At 37.5% G+C, this 18678-nt stretch overlaps 1 protein-coding gene across 3 annotated transcripts in view; it reads left to right on the top strand.

Moving 5' to 3' along the window:
* Positions 1–18678, top strand: part of XPOT (exportin for tRNA) — a 43603-nt gene that overhangs the window by 6138 nt on the left and 18787 nt on the right. For all 3 annotated transcript variants that reach the window (XM_080661743.1, XM_080661742.1, XM_080661741.1), the window contains exons 3-16: positions 2381–2463; positions 5683–5739; positions 6448–6517; positions 8799–9017; positions 10229–10413; positions 11831–11999; positions 13521–13757; positions 14866–14904; positions 15011–15073; positions 16037–16161; positions 16768–16912; positions 17066–17185; positions 17573–17667; positions 18276–18345. In XM_080661743.1, the coding sequence (XP_080517869.1) occupies positions 2381–2463; positions 5683–5739; positions 6448–6517; positions 8799–9017; positions 10229–10413; positions 11831–11999; positions 13521–13757; positions 14866–14904; positions 15011–15073; positions 16037–16161; positions 16768–16912; positions 17066–17185; positions 17573–17667; positions 18276–18345 (1677 nt within the window). The remainder of the gene's footprint in view (positions 1–2380; positions 2464–5682; positions 5740–6447; positions 6518–8798; positions 9018–10228; positions 10414–11830; positions 12000–13520; positions 13758–14865; positions 14905–15010; positions 15074–16036; positions 16162–16767; positions 16913–17065; positions 17186–17572; positions 17668–18275; positions 18346–18678) is intronic.

Below are 18678 nucleotides of genomic sequence, written 5' to 3'. Positions count from 1 at the left end.
CCTGAGTAACAGTTAGGGTGGAAAAGGAGGAGTCTTAAGGAAAAATGAGTTCTGATAGTCCTGATGTTAGAGTTCAGTAGTGGGGACCTAATTCAGCTTGGTGGTAAGGAAATGACTGCCAATCCACATTCTCAGTTCTAGTTCTCTGTTTTCTACATGGGCAAAAAAGGAGCTGATTTATCTCTGTTGGCACTTAGAAACAATAGGCCCTCAGAAGGAAGGTATAAGATAGAAGAACAACATGATAAAAGCTTTGACTTGTTCGTCATTGCCAGAAAAAAAATTTTTAATGCTATTAACAGGGATTTAGAGTGCAAAGACTAGTTTAAAACTGAAAACTTTCTAGTTATTGACTCACTTTTTAATGTTTGAATAAAATACCTTTCTTTGGCTTAAAACTTGCTGTTATTTCAAGAGTGGTATGTCAGTAACAATTCTAGCAGCTGAATTCCCCACCCTCCTTTTTTTCATAAGTGGTAATGCAACTTACATGATTAACTTCCACCTTATCACCTACCCTGGCCTTTGAGATATTTGTAAAGGAAACCCTAGATTTTATGAAATATTGTTAGACGACAGCTGAGCTAGATTCTTTTGCAGCTGCTTGGATTCCTATATTCTTAGTTCCTAAAGATATTATTTATACTTTAGATAGTATTTGGTGATCTTCATCTACTCACCTTCATTACCTTGGTTCTCTGTCAGAGGGAGCAGCCATTGAGACCACAAATGAAAATGCATTCCCTCATTCATGCGGTTACATAATACAGGAGACTATCACCTAAAAAAGCAGGGTTTTTTTGCTTTTTTTTTTTTTTTAAAAAACCTCTAATTCAAAGGAAAAAATAATTTTACATCTTGACCCAGTATAAATGTAGATACAAAAAATGTATGTAAATAAATACATATAAACATTTATAACTAAAACAAGTTACACAAAATAGTAGTTACTCTTGCTAAGCGCAGTGCACTCTGATATTTTTATTGTTTCATTTTTTAAATTTCTATTGACTGATAAAATTATTTTTAAGACTAATGGGGCACAAACACTTTTTTTTAAAATATTGACTAGTCAAGATGATGTATTATATAATTATATACTTGAAACTGATAAAATTTTATTAACCGGTGTCACCCCAATAAATTTAATAAAAATATTGACTAATCAAAATTAGGTTTCGCTAAAGCTTAATATTCCTCCTAATTCATTTCAAGGATTGTATCAGTATCTAATTACTTTAAAATCATCTAGCACTGGCCCTGGCCAATGTGGCCCAGTTAGTTGGGCATTGTCCTATGCACCAAAAGGTTGCCAGCTAGATTCCCAGGCAGGGCACTTGACTGGTTTGTGAGCTTTACCACCGGGGATCATGCAGGAGGCAGCAGATCTATGCTGCACTCTCACGTCCATATTTCTCTCTCTCCCTCTCCCTTTCTCTCCAAAATTATACTATTTTTTAACACGTTAAGTGCCCAGTCATTCACCAGTGACTGACACTATACTTTCCGTCCAGAAGATAAAACAGGCTGGGTGTTTAACATGTTAAAAAAATCATCTAGCAATGTTTCTAGTGTATGTGTACATTTTTGGCTGTTTGAGATACTTTTCATAAGTTGCTGAGATTACTATTGGTCCATTGTCATATGTGAAACCTGCATCTGTCATTGATGCCATTTACAGCATGGAAGAGTGGCAGAAGTCACTCCCCATTTTCCCAACAGTGGGGTAGAGAGCACATGGACTTAGTGCTATATTCATTCTAAAGTACACTTGCTCTTAGAACAAGGCCCTGAATGCATGAATAGAGGGATGAGAAATGATGTAGCTATTTCCTAAAGCTTTGACCTTTTCAATTATTTGAGTACTTTCTCAAAATTCATATCATGCAGTTATACTCTGATTTTAATCTCACATTTTAGGGAACTTACATGATATAGTTGAATTGAAATAGTCTCTTTAATTAAACCAAATGGCATACAGTATGTTTTATCTTTTATAATCATCTCTTTAATAGCATAGTTGCTATGAGATAGGAAAACACCCTTTATATATCATTTTTACTTGCTTTTGATGAGTACTTGTATGTTTTCTCTCTTGAGCCTCCTAATAATCCACTGAGGTCTGAAGGACTTTTTTGTGTTGTTTCCTTTGCTGTGAGGAAACAAGTTCAACATTCTAACTGATGGATTTGTTTTCTATTTAATCTTTTCTCTAAAATCATTAAGTGGCACATATTCAGAAGCCCCAATGCAAAGTTTCAGCTACTTTTCTTTATATTCACTGATTTATTACTGGTTTGTGATTCACAGAATATTTGTATAGTGTTGACAGGGCATTGAGATTGACATTACAAATGCATTTTTGCTTTTTGTCTTACAGGCCCTGGCCTATTTTGAGCAGTTAAAGATCTCCCCAGATGCCTGGCAGGTGTGTGCAGAAGCTCTAGCCCAGAGGACATACAGGTAATTAAAACAAAATTTGCATGACTCTTATAATTTAAATTTCTGTGAACTTGACAGGACTCAAATTTACCTGTGTTTGGAGAATGTTTTCATAAAAACATTTTATGACCTGTGTTTTGGGAAATCATTTAGTGTAGAAATGAGAAAAATAGTAAACTAATAATTTGGCTCTTCCAGGATTGACTTTTCAGTAGAACTGTCCTTTGCCTCATGCTGTGCACCTGACAGCATATCTGGACTAGAATGTAGTACATTAAAACTTCCTTATTATCTTTTTTTTTTTAAATATATTTTATTGATTTTAGAGAGGAAGTGAGAGGAAGAGAGAGAGAAACATCAGTGATGAGAGAGAATCATTGATTGGCTGCCTCCTGCACACCCCCTACTGGGGATCGAGCCTGTAACCTGGGCATGTTCCCTTGGCCAAAATCGAACCTGGGACCCTTCAGTTCGTAGACTGATGCTCTATCCACTAAGCCAACTGGCTAGGGCAAAACTTCCTTATTTTCTTATGATGTGAGTGATAGTTGGTTTTCTAAAGAGTTGGTAAAGGAGGTAATCAAATTATAATCTTAATTTTTTAATTTTAATTTAAAGTATATAAGCATTCAATTACCAATCTTTATTTAAAATATGGAACTCTTCACGAATTTGTGTGTCATCATTATGCAGGGACCATGCTAATCTCTCTATTCCAATTATTTTTATTTTTTAAAATATATTTTTATTGATGTTTAGAGAGAGGAAGGGAGAGGGATAGAGAGATAGAAACATCAATAAGAGAGGAAGTTATCAATTGGCTGCCTCCTATATGGCCCCCACTGGGGATCAAACCCGAAACCTGGGCACGTTGATCATACCCATAATCCATCCTCTACATCAGTGGTCGGCAAACCGAGGCTTGCGAGCCACATGCAGCTCTTTGGCCCTTTGAGTATGGCTCTTCCACAAAATACCATGGCCTGGGCAACTCTATTTTGAAGAAGTGGCGTTAGAAGAAGTTTAAGTTTAAAAAATTTGGCTCTCAAAAGAAATTTCAATCGTTGTACTGTTGATATTTGGCTCTGTTGACTAATGAGTTTGCCGACCACTGCTTACATTGAGGAATAATGAATGTAGGTTCCTAAACTTTTTAGTTATTTGTCCCCTTCTCTCCAAGTCTTGTGGTTATCTAACCCACATTACATGTATACAAGGATTTCCCCCTGCAATATGACTTCCTATGAACTCTTTTGAAAACATTCAACTTGATTTTTTACCAAAATAAGAACTCTCATCATGCTCATTAGTTTATATAATAGTTCATTAAATTACTTAATTACAAAATAGGTGCAGCTGGCATAGTGAGACTTGGGGGGAAAGGGGAAACAACCTTCCCGCTCTAAGCAAACAACTCGATTCTGTGAGTAGAAGTTCCTGGAGGCTGGTGATGACTCCTAGCGGAGTTCTCCGCATGCTGTGGGTATTAGTTACTACATTTTTTTTTCTTTATTTTTTTTAAAAAATATTTTAATTGATACTATTTTTTTAAAAATATATTTTATTGATTTTTTACAGAGAGGAAGGGAGAGGGATAGAGAGTTAGAAACATCGATGAGAGAGAAACATCAATCAGCTGCCTCCTGCACACCTCCCACTGGGGATGTGCCCGCAACCCAGGTACATGCCCTTGACCGGAATTGAACCCGGGACCTTCCAGTCCGCAGGCCAATGCTCTATCCACTGAGCCAAACCGGTTAGGGCTAGTTACTACATTTTTAAGGACAAAACCAAGTGTTCCAGTTTATTGAAAAAGTTGGTTTTGAGAACATATATATGTCTTAGAGTAAATAAGGACCAGCTCTTAATTAAAAGCTTCTTATAGTTTACTTTTTGAATGGAAAATTTAAGTCTTGTATACTTAGTTTAAGGCTTCAATGTCATCCATGATAAGGATAAAAACCCTAAGGTGTTGCCCTGGCTGGCTTAGCTCAGTGGATAGAGCGTCAGCCTGCGGACTGAGGGGTCCCAGGTTCGATTCCAGCCAGGGGCACATACCGGGTTGCGGGCTCGATCCCCCATAGGGGGTGTGCAGGATGCAGCCAGTCAATGATTGCCTCTCATCATTGATGTTTTCTATCTCTCTCTCCTTCTCCCTTCCTCTCTGAAATCAATAAAGAAAATATTTAAAAAAAAAAAAAAAAACCCTAAGGTGTTAGAAGAGGTGCTAAATAAACCTAACTTTAAAAAACTCTTAAAAGATTGTTTCATCCCTGGCCAGGTGGCTAAGTTGGTTGGAGCATCGTCCCGTACAACCAAAAGGTGCCAGTTTGATCCCTGGTTGGGGCGATAATGGGAGGCAATCAATTGATGTTTCTCACATTGATGTTTCTCTTCCTCCCTCCCTCATCTCTCTCAAAGTCAATGAAAACATATTCTCGGGTAAGGATTTAAAAAAAAAAAAAAAAAGATTGTTTCATTTATTTGATTAATTCATGTTGTCTAAATGAAGATAACATCTCCATTCTTGTAGTGACCAGTTAGCTTTATATAGGAAAAATTTGTCCTATGACTAATCCTGGCTCAAACTAACTATCTTGGATGAATAGATTGTTCTTCACTAAAGGGACTTTGTCAAAGTTTGTAGCTAGCTCACTGCAACTCTGGCTCACCCCTAGAGAGACAAGTGAAAGTCAATCATTGGTGGATACTGATTTTTGCTCTCCTTTTGTAAGGGCAATATATTTGTACCTTGGTTTTCTGTATGACGTTTGAGGCTAGACTGCCAGTCAGGTGATACCGGTTGTTTTGGATTTGGCTGCAATAGAACTGTCTAGGGTTGAATTTTAAGTATGACTTTGATAAACAACTCTGATTTAACTCAGTCTCTGGCAGTTCTACCATTTGTCATTTTAACACCTAGCCTTTAGGAGTTGTTCCAGGAATCCTAACATCTAGAATTTAGGGTGTGTGTCTTCTATTTGCAAAGTACTATACTTAAGGTGTATCTTAATTTGTTTGGTTTTTCTACTTGCCAGATTTGGTGGAAATGTCGAATATTAAAATTCTCTTAGCATTTTAAACATATAGATAAGAATGTAATAAATGAGATCAATAAGTAGAAAGCAAGCCAAAGGTCTATTTTGAGAAACTTGTAAACTATTTTATTCATTCATATTTTATCATTGATTTGTTTTCCCCAATTCATATTCTGCTTATTTTCTTTTTTTTTTTTTCTAGTGATGATCACATCAAGTTTTTCTGCTTTCAAGTTTTAGAACATCAAGTTAAATATAAGTAAGTCTTTTTCTCACTGCTTGACTGAAGTTTATGGGGAGAGGCCATTTTTTAAAATTAGTTTTTCCCTTTTTAGGAAACCATAATACAGGTTGTAATTTAACAGTGTATGTGACATCCAGTTTATAGCTGTATTTTGATTTGTCCCAAAGAGTTTTAATAATACTGAATTTGTTGGTTACATATAAATATCCAACATTTTATAGGGAAAACAAAATAGATTTCCAGTTTCTCTGAAAATATCAGAAGACGTAGCAACACCCAGCCTGTTTCCTACATGGCAGCTCTCTGTTAGAGTTGAGTGGCAGCATGGGCACTTGTATTCAGAACCCTGCTTTGATTAAGTGAAAACAATGAATCATAGCTCAGAGGACCCTTCGTTTGTCTATTGATTTATTGTGTAAACCACAAGATCTCAGAAGATGGACTTATTTCCATTTGAAAAAATTGTGTAGCTGCCATTTTTTCTATGTGAACCTAACCACAAATTAAACGGATATCAGTATTGATACTCCAGCTGCCACTCGCACATCTATTATTTTCCTTAAAGCAAGTGATGAGAGAGGCATTATCAATTTATTTTAGAGAACTTCAGATAATTGAGTGCTATACAAATTTTTCCTTTTCAAATATGTAAGAGGTCCTTATTTTTTAAAACTGCAGACACCAAATATAGCCATTATTATTTTTCTTCTCTATTTTGAACAGATATTCAGAACTAACAACTGTTCAGCAGCAACTAATTAGGGAGACGCTCATATCTTGGCTTCAAGCTCAGGTAAAATCGTAATTTCATTTAGTATATCAAATTGCCAGATATTTAAATTTTTATTTTTGCAAGCATTTGCAACTTTATGTCAAAAATGTGGATCATTTACCCTCCATTTCATCTTGTAGCTTTCTTAGAAAATATTGGTTTTGAAGATTATGGGTAGATAAAAGCTTAGCAATAATTTTAAATTGTATCAATAACTGAAACTATCATGCTTTCCATGACACATTGTGGAAACTTTGGTTTTAAAATGTAATTTATTTTATTTTATTTTTTTTACTACTTGACAAAAGCAGCTTTTCTGTTCACTCTTAAAGGTGAACCCCCTCCTAAGGGGAAGTAAAGTGCAGCATACGGAATATAGTCAATCCTCCTATATAATAAAGAGGTATATGCAAATTCATCCTAACGCCCTCACAAGATGGCTGCCTATGACCAGGCCGGCAGGGGGGTTAGTGAAGGATGACCAAACGACTGAACAAGCAGGCTGCGTAGGCCAACCAGGCCAGTGGTGGGAGGCAGTTGGGGGCAACCAAGCCAGCAGGGGGGGCAGTTGGGGGGCGACTAGGCCGGCAGTGGGGGGGGCAGTTAGGGGCAACCAGGCAAACAGGGGTGGTGCAGTTGGGGGCGACCAGGCTGGCAGGGGGGGCAGTGAGGTGCGACTAGGCCAGCGGGCGGGGGGGGGGGGGGGTTGCAGTTAGGGGCAGCCAGGCAGGCAGGTGAGTAATTAGGAGCCAGCAGTCCAGGATTGTGAGAGGGCTATCCGACTGCCCGTTTAGGCCTGATCCCTGGGATAAGGCCTAAACCGGCAGTCAGACATCCCCCAAGGGGTCCTGGGTTGGAGAGGGTGCAGGCTGGACTGAGGAGACCTCACCCCCGCCCCCCCCCATGCACGAATTTTGTGCACCGGGCCTCTAGTATTGTAATAACTATGTATGGTGCCAATTGGGTACTAGACTAATCAAGGGGGATCACTTTGTAAATTACATAAGTGTCTAACTACTATGCCATACACCTGAAATTAAATAAAACTGAATGTCAACTATAATTGAAGCTTTTTTTTTAATGATAAAAAATGAAAATAAAAAACACAAAAATGAGTCCTCCTGGACAACCTCTTCACAAAGACCCCATTTCAAAATGACCAATCAAGTTCTTAATTTATAGTATGTTCTTTTTTAAAAAATATGTTTTATTGATTTTTTAAAAATATATATATTTTATTGATTTTAGAGAGGAAGTGAGCGGGAGAGAGAGATAGAAACATCAAATGATGAAAGAGAATCATTGATTGGCTGCCTCCTGCATGCCCCCTACTGGGGATTGAGCCCGCAACCCCAAGCATGTGCCCTTGGCAGGAATCGAACCTGGGACCCTTCAGTCCGCAGGCTGATGCTCTATCCACTGAGCCAAACCGGCTAGGGCTATTTTATTGATTTTTTACAGAGAGGAATGGAGAGGGAGAGGAATAGAGAGTTAGAAACATCAGTGAGAGAGAAACATCAATTCAGCTGCCTCCTACACACTCCCCACTGGGGATGTGCCCACAACCAAGGTACATGCCCTTGACGGAATCGAACCCGGGACCCTTCAGTCCGCAGGCTGATGCTCTATCCACTGAGCCAAACTGGCCAGGGCTATAGTATGTTCTTTTTTTTTTTTTTTTTAAATATATTTTATTGATATTTTACAGAGAGGAAGGGAGAGGGATAGAGAGTTAGAAACATCGATCAGCTGCCTCCTGCACACCTCCTACTGGGGATGTGCCCACAACCAAGGTACGTGCCCTTGACTGGAATCGAACCTGGGACCCTTCAGTCCGCAGGCTGACGCTCCATCCACTGAGCCAAACCGGTTTCGGCTATAGTATGTTCTTATTTGTTAATTTTGGTTGATGTACATATAAAGCAGTTGTATAGTTAGAAATTTTATTTTCCTGTAAAGAGCAAGCAGCTAGAAGAAAAACAATTGAATTTTTTCCTTCAGAAAATTAATAGGAACTGGTAAAACTCTACACCTGAAACTTTTCTCTAAAAGTGTGAGAATGGAAAAAAATAAAGTGTGAGAATAAGAAATAGCCATTAGCACCTTTGTTCATTTGATTATTCCCCATCTGCTCAGTTGCTTAAATATTTTGGTCATTTTTAAGCATATTTGTTGCACAGCTAATCTAGACCATGTTGAAGTTTGATATGTTTTTTTGCCTATTAATGATAAATAGGAAAACCAAGTGTTTGAAACTTTTCAATTTACATTTAATTTCACGGACTTTTTCTCTGATTGTCAGATGCTGAATCCTCAACCAGAGAAGACCTTTATACGAAATAAAGCAGCCCAAGTCTTCGCCTTGCTTTTTGTTACAGAATATCTCACTAAATGGCCCAAGTTTTTTTTTGACATTCTCTCAGTAGTGGACCTAAATCCAAGGGGAGTAGATCTGTACCTCCGAATCCTCATGGCTATTGATTCTGAGTTGGTGGATCGTGATGTAGTGCATACATCAGAGGCAAGTAACTTCCCATTAATTTTTAGGGTTTTTTTGTTGTGTTTTTTTTTTTTTTTTTTTTTTTTTTTATTGATTTGAGAGAGAGAGAGAGCAACATCAATTTATTATTCCACTTATTTATGCATTCTTTGGTTGCTTTTTATATGTGTCCTGACTAGTGATTAAATCCACAACCTTGGCATATTGGACACACTTGAATCAACTGAGCTTCCTAGTCAGGGCCTAATTTTTAGTTTTTAATATGTATATTTTATAGGAGATAATGGGCACATAATAAAAGGAGCATAAGTCTTATTTTTGAGACAGTTTTTTAAGAATAATTATAGATTTACTTAGCATTTTGAATTTTGTTTTACAAAAGAACTTAAATTTGTTTCCCCCATGTAGATTGAAATTAGAATATTTAGATTTTTTTTTTTTTTAACTAGGTGAGCACTTTCTCCTGTGAATTTGTAGGGATGTGATCTATATTTACTACTGCTATGTAGTCACTGACTGAGGAAGAAGCATTACTTATCAATCAATGCTGGGTTCTTCTGTATTCTCGGTCACATAGCCCATTGCCTTTTATAGTTCGTGACCTAATACAATCTTTTTTTTCTTTAATTGATTAATTTTAGAGAGCGGGGAAAGAGGGGAGGGAGAGAGAAAGAGAGGGAGAAACATTGATTCGTTGTTCCACTTATTTGTGCATTCATTGGTTCATTCTTTATACGTGCCCTCACCGGGGATCAAACCCACAACCTTGGTGTATTGAGACGACACTCGAACCAACTGAGCTACCATCCAGGGCTTTGTCTCCTTACAAAGGACACAACAGAAATAGCTTAATTCAAGTGTTTATAATAACTTTAAATTCATTGTATGTCAAACAGTTATAAAGGTTATTTTCATGCATTTAATTTATTGCCATTCTCTTTAACTTAAACATCATGTTTGTATTATATTGAGCAATACTTAATTACTTAAGATTTCTAAATGCTTATTTAGTTTATGTTTAATAGATCAAGTTTGGCACTGAGGAATAGAATGGAAAGAGGAAATAGAAAGAATCACCAGGTATGATTTTAGAGCTGATAAATTGGAAATGTGTTGAAAGTCTGGAAGTTTAGGGGTGAGGTAATTACTGTGTGCAACTATTCAGATGTCAAACATTATTTTGCGAGGTACTCTGCTTTGATTGCGTATAAGGTGTTTTGTTTTGTTTTTAGGAGGCTCGTAGAAATACTCTAATAAAGGATACCATGAGGGAACAGTGCATTCCAAACTTGGTGGAATCATGGTACCAAATCCTGCAAAATTATCAGTATACTAATTCGGAAGTGACATGTCAGTGCCTTGAAGTAGTTGGGGCTTATGTATCTTGGATAGACTTATCCCTTATAGCCAATGATAGGTAAGTATAAGTCTATCCTATCTAATAAAGAGGGAATATGCTAATTGACCACCACTCTGTCACAAAGCTGGCTGTACCCACAGCTGAAGCTAAGTTCCCATAAGGAGCCTTAACAAGCAATCAGCAGGGACCTGAGGTTACGCCCTCCCCCGCTCCTATAGGGCTTGACAGGGGACCTCAGGCTGCTCCCCCCACCAGGTGGGGCTTGACAGGGGACTTCAGGCTGCGCCCCCCACCCTGGCACCAGGCCGAGGGACCTCAGACCGCACTCCCTGCCCAGCGGGGCTTGACAGGGGAACTCAGGCCGTGCCCCCCCACCCCAGCACCAGGCCGGGGAACCTCAGGCCACGTCCCCCACCCAGCAGGGCTTGACAGGGATCTCAAGCCTCGTGCCCCCTGCCCCAGCGCCAGGCCGGAGGACCTCAGGCCACAACCCCCGCCCCGGTGCCAGGCCAGGGTACCTGAGGCCACGCCCCCCGCCTGGCTGGGCTTGATGGGGGACCTCAAGGTGTGCTTCCCGTCCTGGTGCTGGGCTAGGGGACTTCAGGCTGCTCCCCCCGACCCAGCGCCAGGCCGGGGGACCTCAGGCCACATCCTCCGCCCCAGCACTGGGCCAGTGGACCTGAGGCTGTGCCCCCTGCCTGGCGGGGCTTGACAGGGGGCCTCAGGCCATGCTCCCCACCCAGCGGGGCTTGATGGGGGATCTCAAGGTGCACCCCCAGTGCTGGGTCGGGGGAACTCAGGCCATGTCCCCTGCCCAGCGGGGCTTGGCGGGGAACCTGAGGCTGCACCCCCCTGCCGGTGGGGCTTGACAGGGGACCTGAGGCTGCGCCACTCCCTCCCTCCCCCCGCCTGGTGGGGCTTGATGGAGGACCTCAGGCCATGCCCCCCACCCAGTGGGGCTTGACAAGGGATCTCAGGCCATGTCCCCCACCTGGCAGGACTTGATGGGGGACCTCAAGGCATGCCCCCCGCTCCAGTCTGAGCTGGGGGACCTCAGGTCATGCCCCCCGTCCTGGCACCGGGCCAGGGGACCTGAGGCTATGTCCCCTGCCCGGTGGGGCTTGACAAGGGTGGAACTGGCCAGGTCTGGATCTAGCCCAATGGGGCAGGGGCCGGCCGGGTCTGGGTCTCACGTGATTTTGAGGCTCATGTGGGTGGGCGGGGACTTGACTCTGGGTCCCGTGGTGTGCCCCAGACTCTGACAGGAGGAAGGTTTTCATATACATTTTACTAATTTTCTTTCATCTCTGACACTTCTATTATAGAGAAAGGGCAAATAGCAATATTAAATTATTTCCTCTAATTAATCCCCTTTTAATGTGCACAAATTTCGTGCACCGGGCCACTAGTTTTTAACATATTAGCCTACAAAATACATCAGTTTGAAAACATAACAATTTTATTCCATTGCCAGGTTTATAAATATGCTGCTAGGTCATATGTCAATAGAAGTTCTACGGGAAGAAGCATGTGACTGTTTATTTGAAATTGTAAATAAAGGAATGGATCCGGTTGATAAAATGAAACTAGTGGAATCTTTGTGTCAAGTATTACAGTCTGCTGGGTTTTTCATCATTGACCAGGTCAGTAAATTTATATATAAAGTTTTTTAAATTGTTAGAACAAACTTTCTACAGGATAGGTACTAATATAGGATAGGTAGTAATTTAAATATGCTTTCTTTTTCTTTCTTTTTTTTCTTTATGTTGGAAACTTCCCTTCAGATTATAATAATGAAACACGGCATCTCGAAAGCCATAATATTTCTGTAGCATTTGTTTTAGACAATGGATTATACCAGTTCTTAAACTTGAAAATCTGGGATGGTACCTTCGATTGTTCATTTCTAACAAAGTCCTGGGTGATACTGATACTACTGGTCCACAAACCATACTTGTAGCAAGAGACTATATTTACATGACAGTGTATTTTGACCAAAATTAGACTTGGTTATAATAGTTAATTTTCATCATACTTTTGAATGGTTACTTATTTGAGTTGTTAGAATTTAATTCCAACAGCTTTGAGTGTGGCAAATTAGTAATTTAGATACATAATTGGAAAATTTTAATTTTACCTATGATAGTGATAAAAAATTACTAAGAAATCTTTGTATTGCTGATATGTTATTAACATAGCTCTAGTGTTTTCCTTGCTGACGAACAGTATTGTTTTCTTATACTGCTAATAATTGTTTTATTTAGTCCCTGGTAAAAGACCTAAAATAATGAAGTTAAAAATATATTCCTATAGGAGAACATTATAAGGATAATTAATGAAAAAAACTTGAGTTCTGTTTCTTTACTGATATAACCTTAGGTAGGTAATTGTAATAGCAGTATCTCTTTGCAGCAATAGTTGAGGCTCAAATTAAATAGTATCAGAAAGGACTGTTGTAAGTTGTTACACATATTTTAACTTTATTAAAGCATATTTACTGAATTCAGTAGTTAGAGAGAAGATTCTAAAACCATATGTCCCTATTTTTAAGCTTTTATAAAGCCAGCAATGTTTACAGTACTATAATCGTTAAAAACAGTTGCTTTAGCCCTGGCCGGTGTGGCTCAGTTGGTTGAGTGTCGTCCCATGCACTAAAAGGTTGCCAATTCGATTCCCGGTCAGAGCATATGCCCAGGTTGTAGGTATTTTTTATTTTTATTTTTTAAATATGTTTTTATTGATTTTAGAGAGGAAGGGAGAGGGAAAGGGAGAGAGAGATAGAAACATCAATGATTAGAGTGAGTCATTGATTGGCTGCCTCCTGCATGGTCAGGGATCTAGCCCACAACCTGGGCATATGCCCTGACCGGGAATCAAACTGTGACCTCCCGGTTCATAGGTCAAGGCTCAATCACTGAGCCACACAGGCCAGGCTGTGGGTATTTTTTTTTTTAAGTTGCTTTAAAGAGTAATAGTGTATAATAATGGTAGAAGAATTCAAATTCTAAAAATTTCCCAGTCAAAAATTTAGAATTGTTAAATGTCTAATGTTAGTTTAAAATTGAATCCTATACTTGACACTTGATTCATTCTAAAGCTTAGGGTTTTTCCTCTTACTCTTAGGTGTGTGATTTTAAATTGAGGACTGCCTTGATTCCTTTCAGGAAGAAGATGTCGACTTCCTTGCCAGATTTTCTAAACTGGTAAATGGAATGGGACAGTCATTGATAGTTAGCTGGACTAAATTAATTAAGAATGGGGATATCAAGAATGCTCAAGAGGCACTACAAGCTATTGAAACAAAAGTGGCGCTGATGTTGCAGCTACTAATTCATGAGGATGATGATATCTCGTCTAACATTATTGGATTTTGTTATGATTATCTTCATATTTTGAAACAAGTGAGTCTTTATTTTAACTTTTTGTACAGTAGATAATATAGAAGAGTCACAAAGAATTGGAAAATAACAGGAAAATGAAAATAGCCCTAATTGTAACACCTAATGACATTTACTGTTAAATATTAATGTATTTCCTTTTTCTTTTCTTTTTTAAACCTTTTAGCCAGAAAACAAATTTCCAAGTTCTAAAATTCATAACACTAATAACAGCTTCAGAATTAATGATAGGTTTAGGTTATTTTTTTTATTTTTGGATCGTATTTATTTCTAAATACAGTAAATATGTTGTTAAACATAGTTTATTATATTAATTAAATATAAATAATTTTTATACAATTAAAATTTTCCCCCAGAGAATTACTTTTAATAAGAACTTAAAATGTAGAGGGTATTAGTCTCTATATTATAGCATGTAGCCTTTTTAAGAACTAGTAACTTCTCATTATAACATTAGGTGAGAGAACCATTCTTATTTTATTTATATTGGATTAGTTTAATCAAGTCAAGCTTAAAATAATTTTTTTTCTACACTGAGTTTAGCTTCTGTTTGTATAAATATAACACGTCTCTATGCATACTTTAAGACATTTTTGGCAACGAGGAAAGGTATGAAGAAAGTTCAGGTCACTACTGGTAATCTGTGTATCTCATAATGGATTCTTAGGCCTTTTTTTGCCTTGTTAAAAACAAGGCAAGATCATACTTTACTGTCCTATAACCTGCTTCTTTGCTGAAAACATTATAAGTATCTTTAGAAATCAAATTCATTTATATGTCTTTGCCTGCATGTCAAGTTATTTACTAGAAATGGAATTGCTAGATCTTAGGTACATTTTAAATACAGGATGGGACAAAAGTAGGTTTACAGTTGTGAGTATGCAGAACACAGAATTTATTCTTGGGTTATTATTTATTAATTATTGTATTATTTCCCATACAAACAACTGTAAATGTACTTTTGCCCCACCCTGTACAGAAAGGAGCTGCCAAACTCCCATCCAGAAAAGTTGTGTGCATGTTTTTAAAAATGTTAATCTATTAGAAAAATATTCTGATGAGTAAGTATAACTTTAGGAAACCTAATAAATTATTGCTTACTTTTTAACAGCTTTCAGTGCTCTCGGATCAGCAAAAAGCTAATGTAGAGGTAATTGACTTATTTTTGCTTCTTTTAAACTGCCTTTAAATATAGCTTAACTTCTAATTTTATAAAATTAAAAGACTGACAAAAGGTATTTTATTCTTAATTATAGGCAATCATGTTGGCCGTTATGAAAAAATTGACTTATGATGAGGAATATAACTTTGAAAATGAGGTAAGAATTTTGCATTGAGGAGAAATCAGTTTTAATTTCATTGTTTACTTACATCATGTCAATATTTCAAGTTTTGATTATTTTAGTGTCCTTTAAAACAAGCTATATTTTAAAAATTAGCCTGATTATATTAACCTTAACTTTAGGTAGAATTAATGGAAGCCTCATAATCCTTCACATTTGGTACTTTTTAAAAACAATCTTTTTAAAAAACATTTCATAGCATTGATCTTTATAAAATACTGACAATGTTTTTGGTGATCTTATCTTACTTTATATTTAACAAGAGTGATAAATTGAGGCCAGTTGGTGGACCTCAGATTATAAATGTGTATGGGAGAGTGGGAATGAGGTATCTAATGGCCTGGACTTGTTCTGGTTAGAAGTCTTGTCTGGGATTGCTAGAGAGTCAGCTTCCCATCAAACACAAGGTCATCAGGTGCTTTCTAGTAATTCAGTCATGATGTAATACTGTTTAGTTGTGTGCTAGTGTCCTATTCCTTTCTTTGGGCATTCAAAAACTTTGAACTATAAAAGGATAATGGTGATGATAACCAACACACTGTGTACTTAAAGCACCAGGCTCATTACAGGTAATAGCTTCTATCATACAGTATTACAGTTTTTACAGTGGACAGAGAGATACAAGGAGTATAAATAAGGTGCTGAAGTTCTCACAAAACCCAATGTGAACCTCTTCTGACTCTAGATTCTTAACCATAATTTTCTTTCTGAACTATTTCTGGTTCTGGCTTTCAAGATCTAGGGCTATGTTCAGAAACACTTATTTGTGAGCAGGAGGGGAAGGTCTAAGCCTAGTAAGTTTTCCTGTATACATGAATATTGATGAAATAAATGAAAGTATTACATTTGTAAGTGCAGAAAACTAATGACAGTTCACCATTTACATGAGTTTTATGGTCTTTTATGTTTTTAAAATGAGAATTTTAAAATTCATCATAGGGTGAAGATGAAGCCATGTTTGTAGAATATAGGAAACAACTGAAGTTGTTGTTGGACAGGCTTGCTCAAGTTTCACCAGAATTACTGCTGGCTTCTGTTCGTAGAGTTTTTAGTTCTACACTGCAGTAAGTTTGTTACTGTTTTGGTAACAGGTCATCTCTTTCCTTTTCTCCCTGGTGATGATTTACAATAAGTGATTCACTACTTTATTAATCTGTGTGACTTATTAAGATTTTATGTGTATCTCTGAAACAATGGACTATCATCTTGATTTTTCTTGATCCTTGAGGGGAAACACTACTCTTTAGAACATAAATAATAAAATGGATAGCATCAGTTATTTCTACTTTTTGGTATATATTATATTGCCTGGCAAAGTTAACAATATCTGCCCTATCTGGTTTGGCTCCGTGGATAAGGTGTCAGCTTGTGGACTGAAGGGTCCCAGGTTCAATTCTAGTCAAGGGCACATGCCCGGGTTATGGGCCGGATCCCCAGTGGGGGGCGTGCAGGAGACAGCCAATCAATGACTCTCTCATCATTGATGTTTCTATCTCTCTCCCTCTCCTTCCTCTCTGAAATCAATAAAAATATATTTAAAAAAAATTAACAATATCTATGACTTCTTAACAATTTAAAAGGCTTTTGTTGGTGTCTTTTTATCCTTTGCATCACTAATTTTGTATAGAAAGTGTATGTTCAGATCTCAGTAACATATTATGCCTTGTTAGGAATTGGCAGACTACACGATTTATGGAAGTTGAAGTAGCAATAAGATTGCTGTATATGTTGGCAGAAGCTCTTCCAGTATCTCATGGTGCTCACTTCTCAGGTGATGTTTCAAAAGCTAGTGCTTTGCAGGATATGATGCGAACTGTAAGTATACTGAAAATAATTTATTTGAACATAATTTTCTGTTTTCACTATAAGCTAATGGGAGTTTCTTGTTAGAGTTTAGTATCTGTTAATAGGGGGCATTTTGATGTTACAATAAATAAGGATAGATTTCTTAACTTTTTCTTGCTCCAGTTGGTAACATCAGGAGTTAGTTCCTATCAGCATACATCTGTGACATTGGAGTTCTTCGAAACTGTTGTTAGATATGAAAAGTTTTTCACAGTTGAACCTCAACACATTCCATGTGTACTAGTAAGTAAACATTTTACTTTCAATTTTTGTTATTTTCCCGTGTATTTCATTCAGCTAATGAGCAGATAGTATTCTGGTTTTCTTTTATAACTTTTTCCACAGCCAGAGGTTCTCAAAAACTCTTTTTTTTTTTGTTTGTTTGTTCTCAGAAACTCTTGAATGCACTGACACTAATCCCTCTTCCATTAAAAAAATTTCTGTCTAATCAGTCACCTAAAACAAGTCCTCAAGGACCTATTCGTGTGTTGAGTAATGTTTCTTGTCATATATAGTATCTGGTTCCTGCCTTCTGGAAGCTAAGAAAAAATGTTTGATATAAATAAAAATGTTTCACAACAGGAGTTTTAAATAAGTGCAGCAAGAGTAAAAGTGTCTCTGTTTCTTTAGATGGCTTTCTTAGATCACAGAGGGCTGCGGCATTCCAGTGCAAAAGTGCGGAGCAGAACTGCTTACCTGTTTTCTAGATTTGTCAAGTCTCTCAAGTAAGTATGAAATTTCAGCTGTTATGTTTTATTCTTATATTTAGGATTGTTAAATAGAATATATAAATTTTCTTCTAAGAGCCTGTGGTAGATTCGGTTCTTTCTGTTCTAAGGCATTTTTTAAGTATTCCTTTTTTTGTATCATGATCTTAGGATTTCTTTTCATTCTCATTAATTTACTTCATTCATTAAAAAGTGATTTGTTAAAAAAAAAAGTGCTTTGTTTGCATACTTGTATATGTGACACTAATCACTAATAACATTATGTAATTACTTAACCAACAGTTTTATTGCTATGGATCAGTAGTATATGGCTTCTTTGAGATTCTAAAGAATAGATTCCTTGGAAATACATATTTAACCTAACCTGTTTTATACTCTTAATTAGTACCAGTTTTTGGCATGAAAACTATTCATTCTTAGGCTTATAAGGTTGTAATTTTTAAAAATCATCATTAGTTTTAATCACATGTGACTAGCTTAGAACTGAAAATTTTTTTTTTATTTTCTTTTTTAGTTCTGCCTTAAGGGGGGGATTTAGTATTTTTAGAAACTTTTCAAGCACTATTACTTATATTATTGTGATTTTCCTTTTTGCCTTTATTCAGTAAACAAATGAATCCTTTTATTGAGGATATTCTGAATAGAATACAAGATTTATTAGAGCTTTCTCCACCTGTAAGTATCTATTCTTCCAAATTACAGATTTTGAGGCCACATATACCTTTAGCATTAATACTTTCATGGGCTTTTTTAAAATGAGGGTGGTGTATGCAAGGGTTAGTTCTGTTTACTAACACGGTTGAGATAGCTATAATAATAAAAGTCTAATGTGCTAATTAGACCAGACGTCCTTCTAGATGTCCTTCCGGACAAAGCTGGGGCTGCAGCTGTGGGATCGAGGAATCCGCGATGGCTGCGAGGGAGGGATCCAGGCAGCCGCCCGTGGCTGCGAAGGCCTACTCTTGCACATATTTCATGCATCGGGGCTCTAGTAGTAAATAAAACAGT

The sequence above is a fragment of the Plecotus auritus genome (assembly GCF_963455305.1).
Source record: "Plecotus auritus genome assembly, chromosome: 3".
NCBI classification, from domain to species: Eukaryota; Metazoa; Chordata; class Mammalia; order Chiroptera; family Vespertilionidae; genus Plecotus; species Plecotus auritus.
This window is presented reverse-complemented; position numbering and strand designations above follow the sequence as displayed.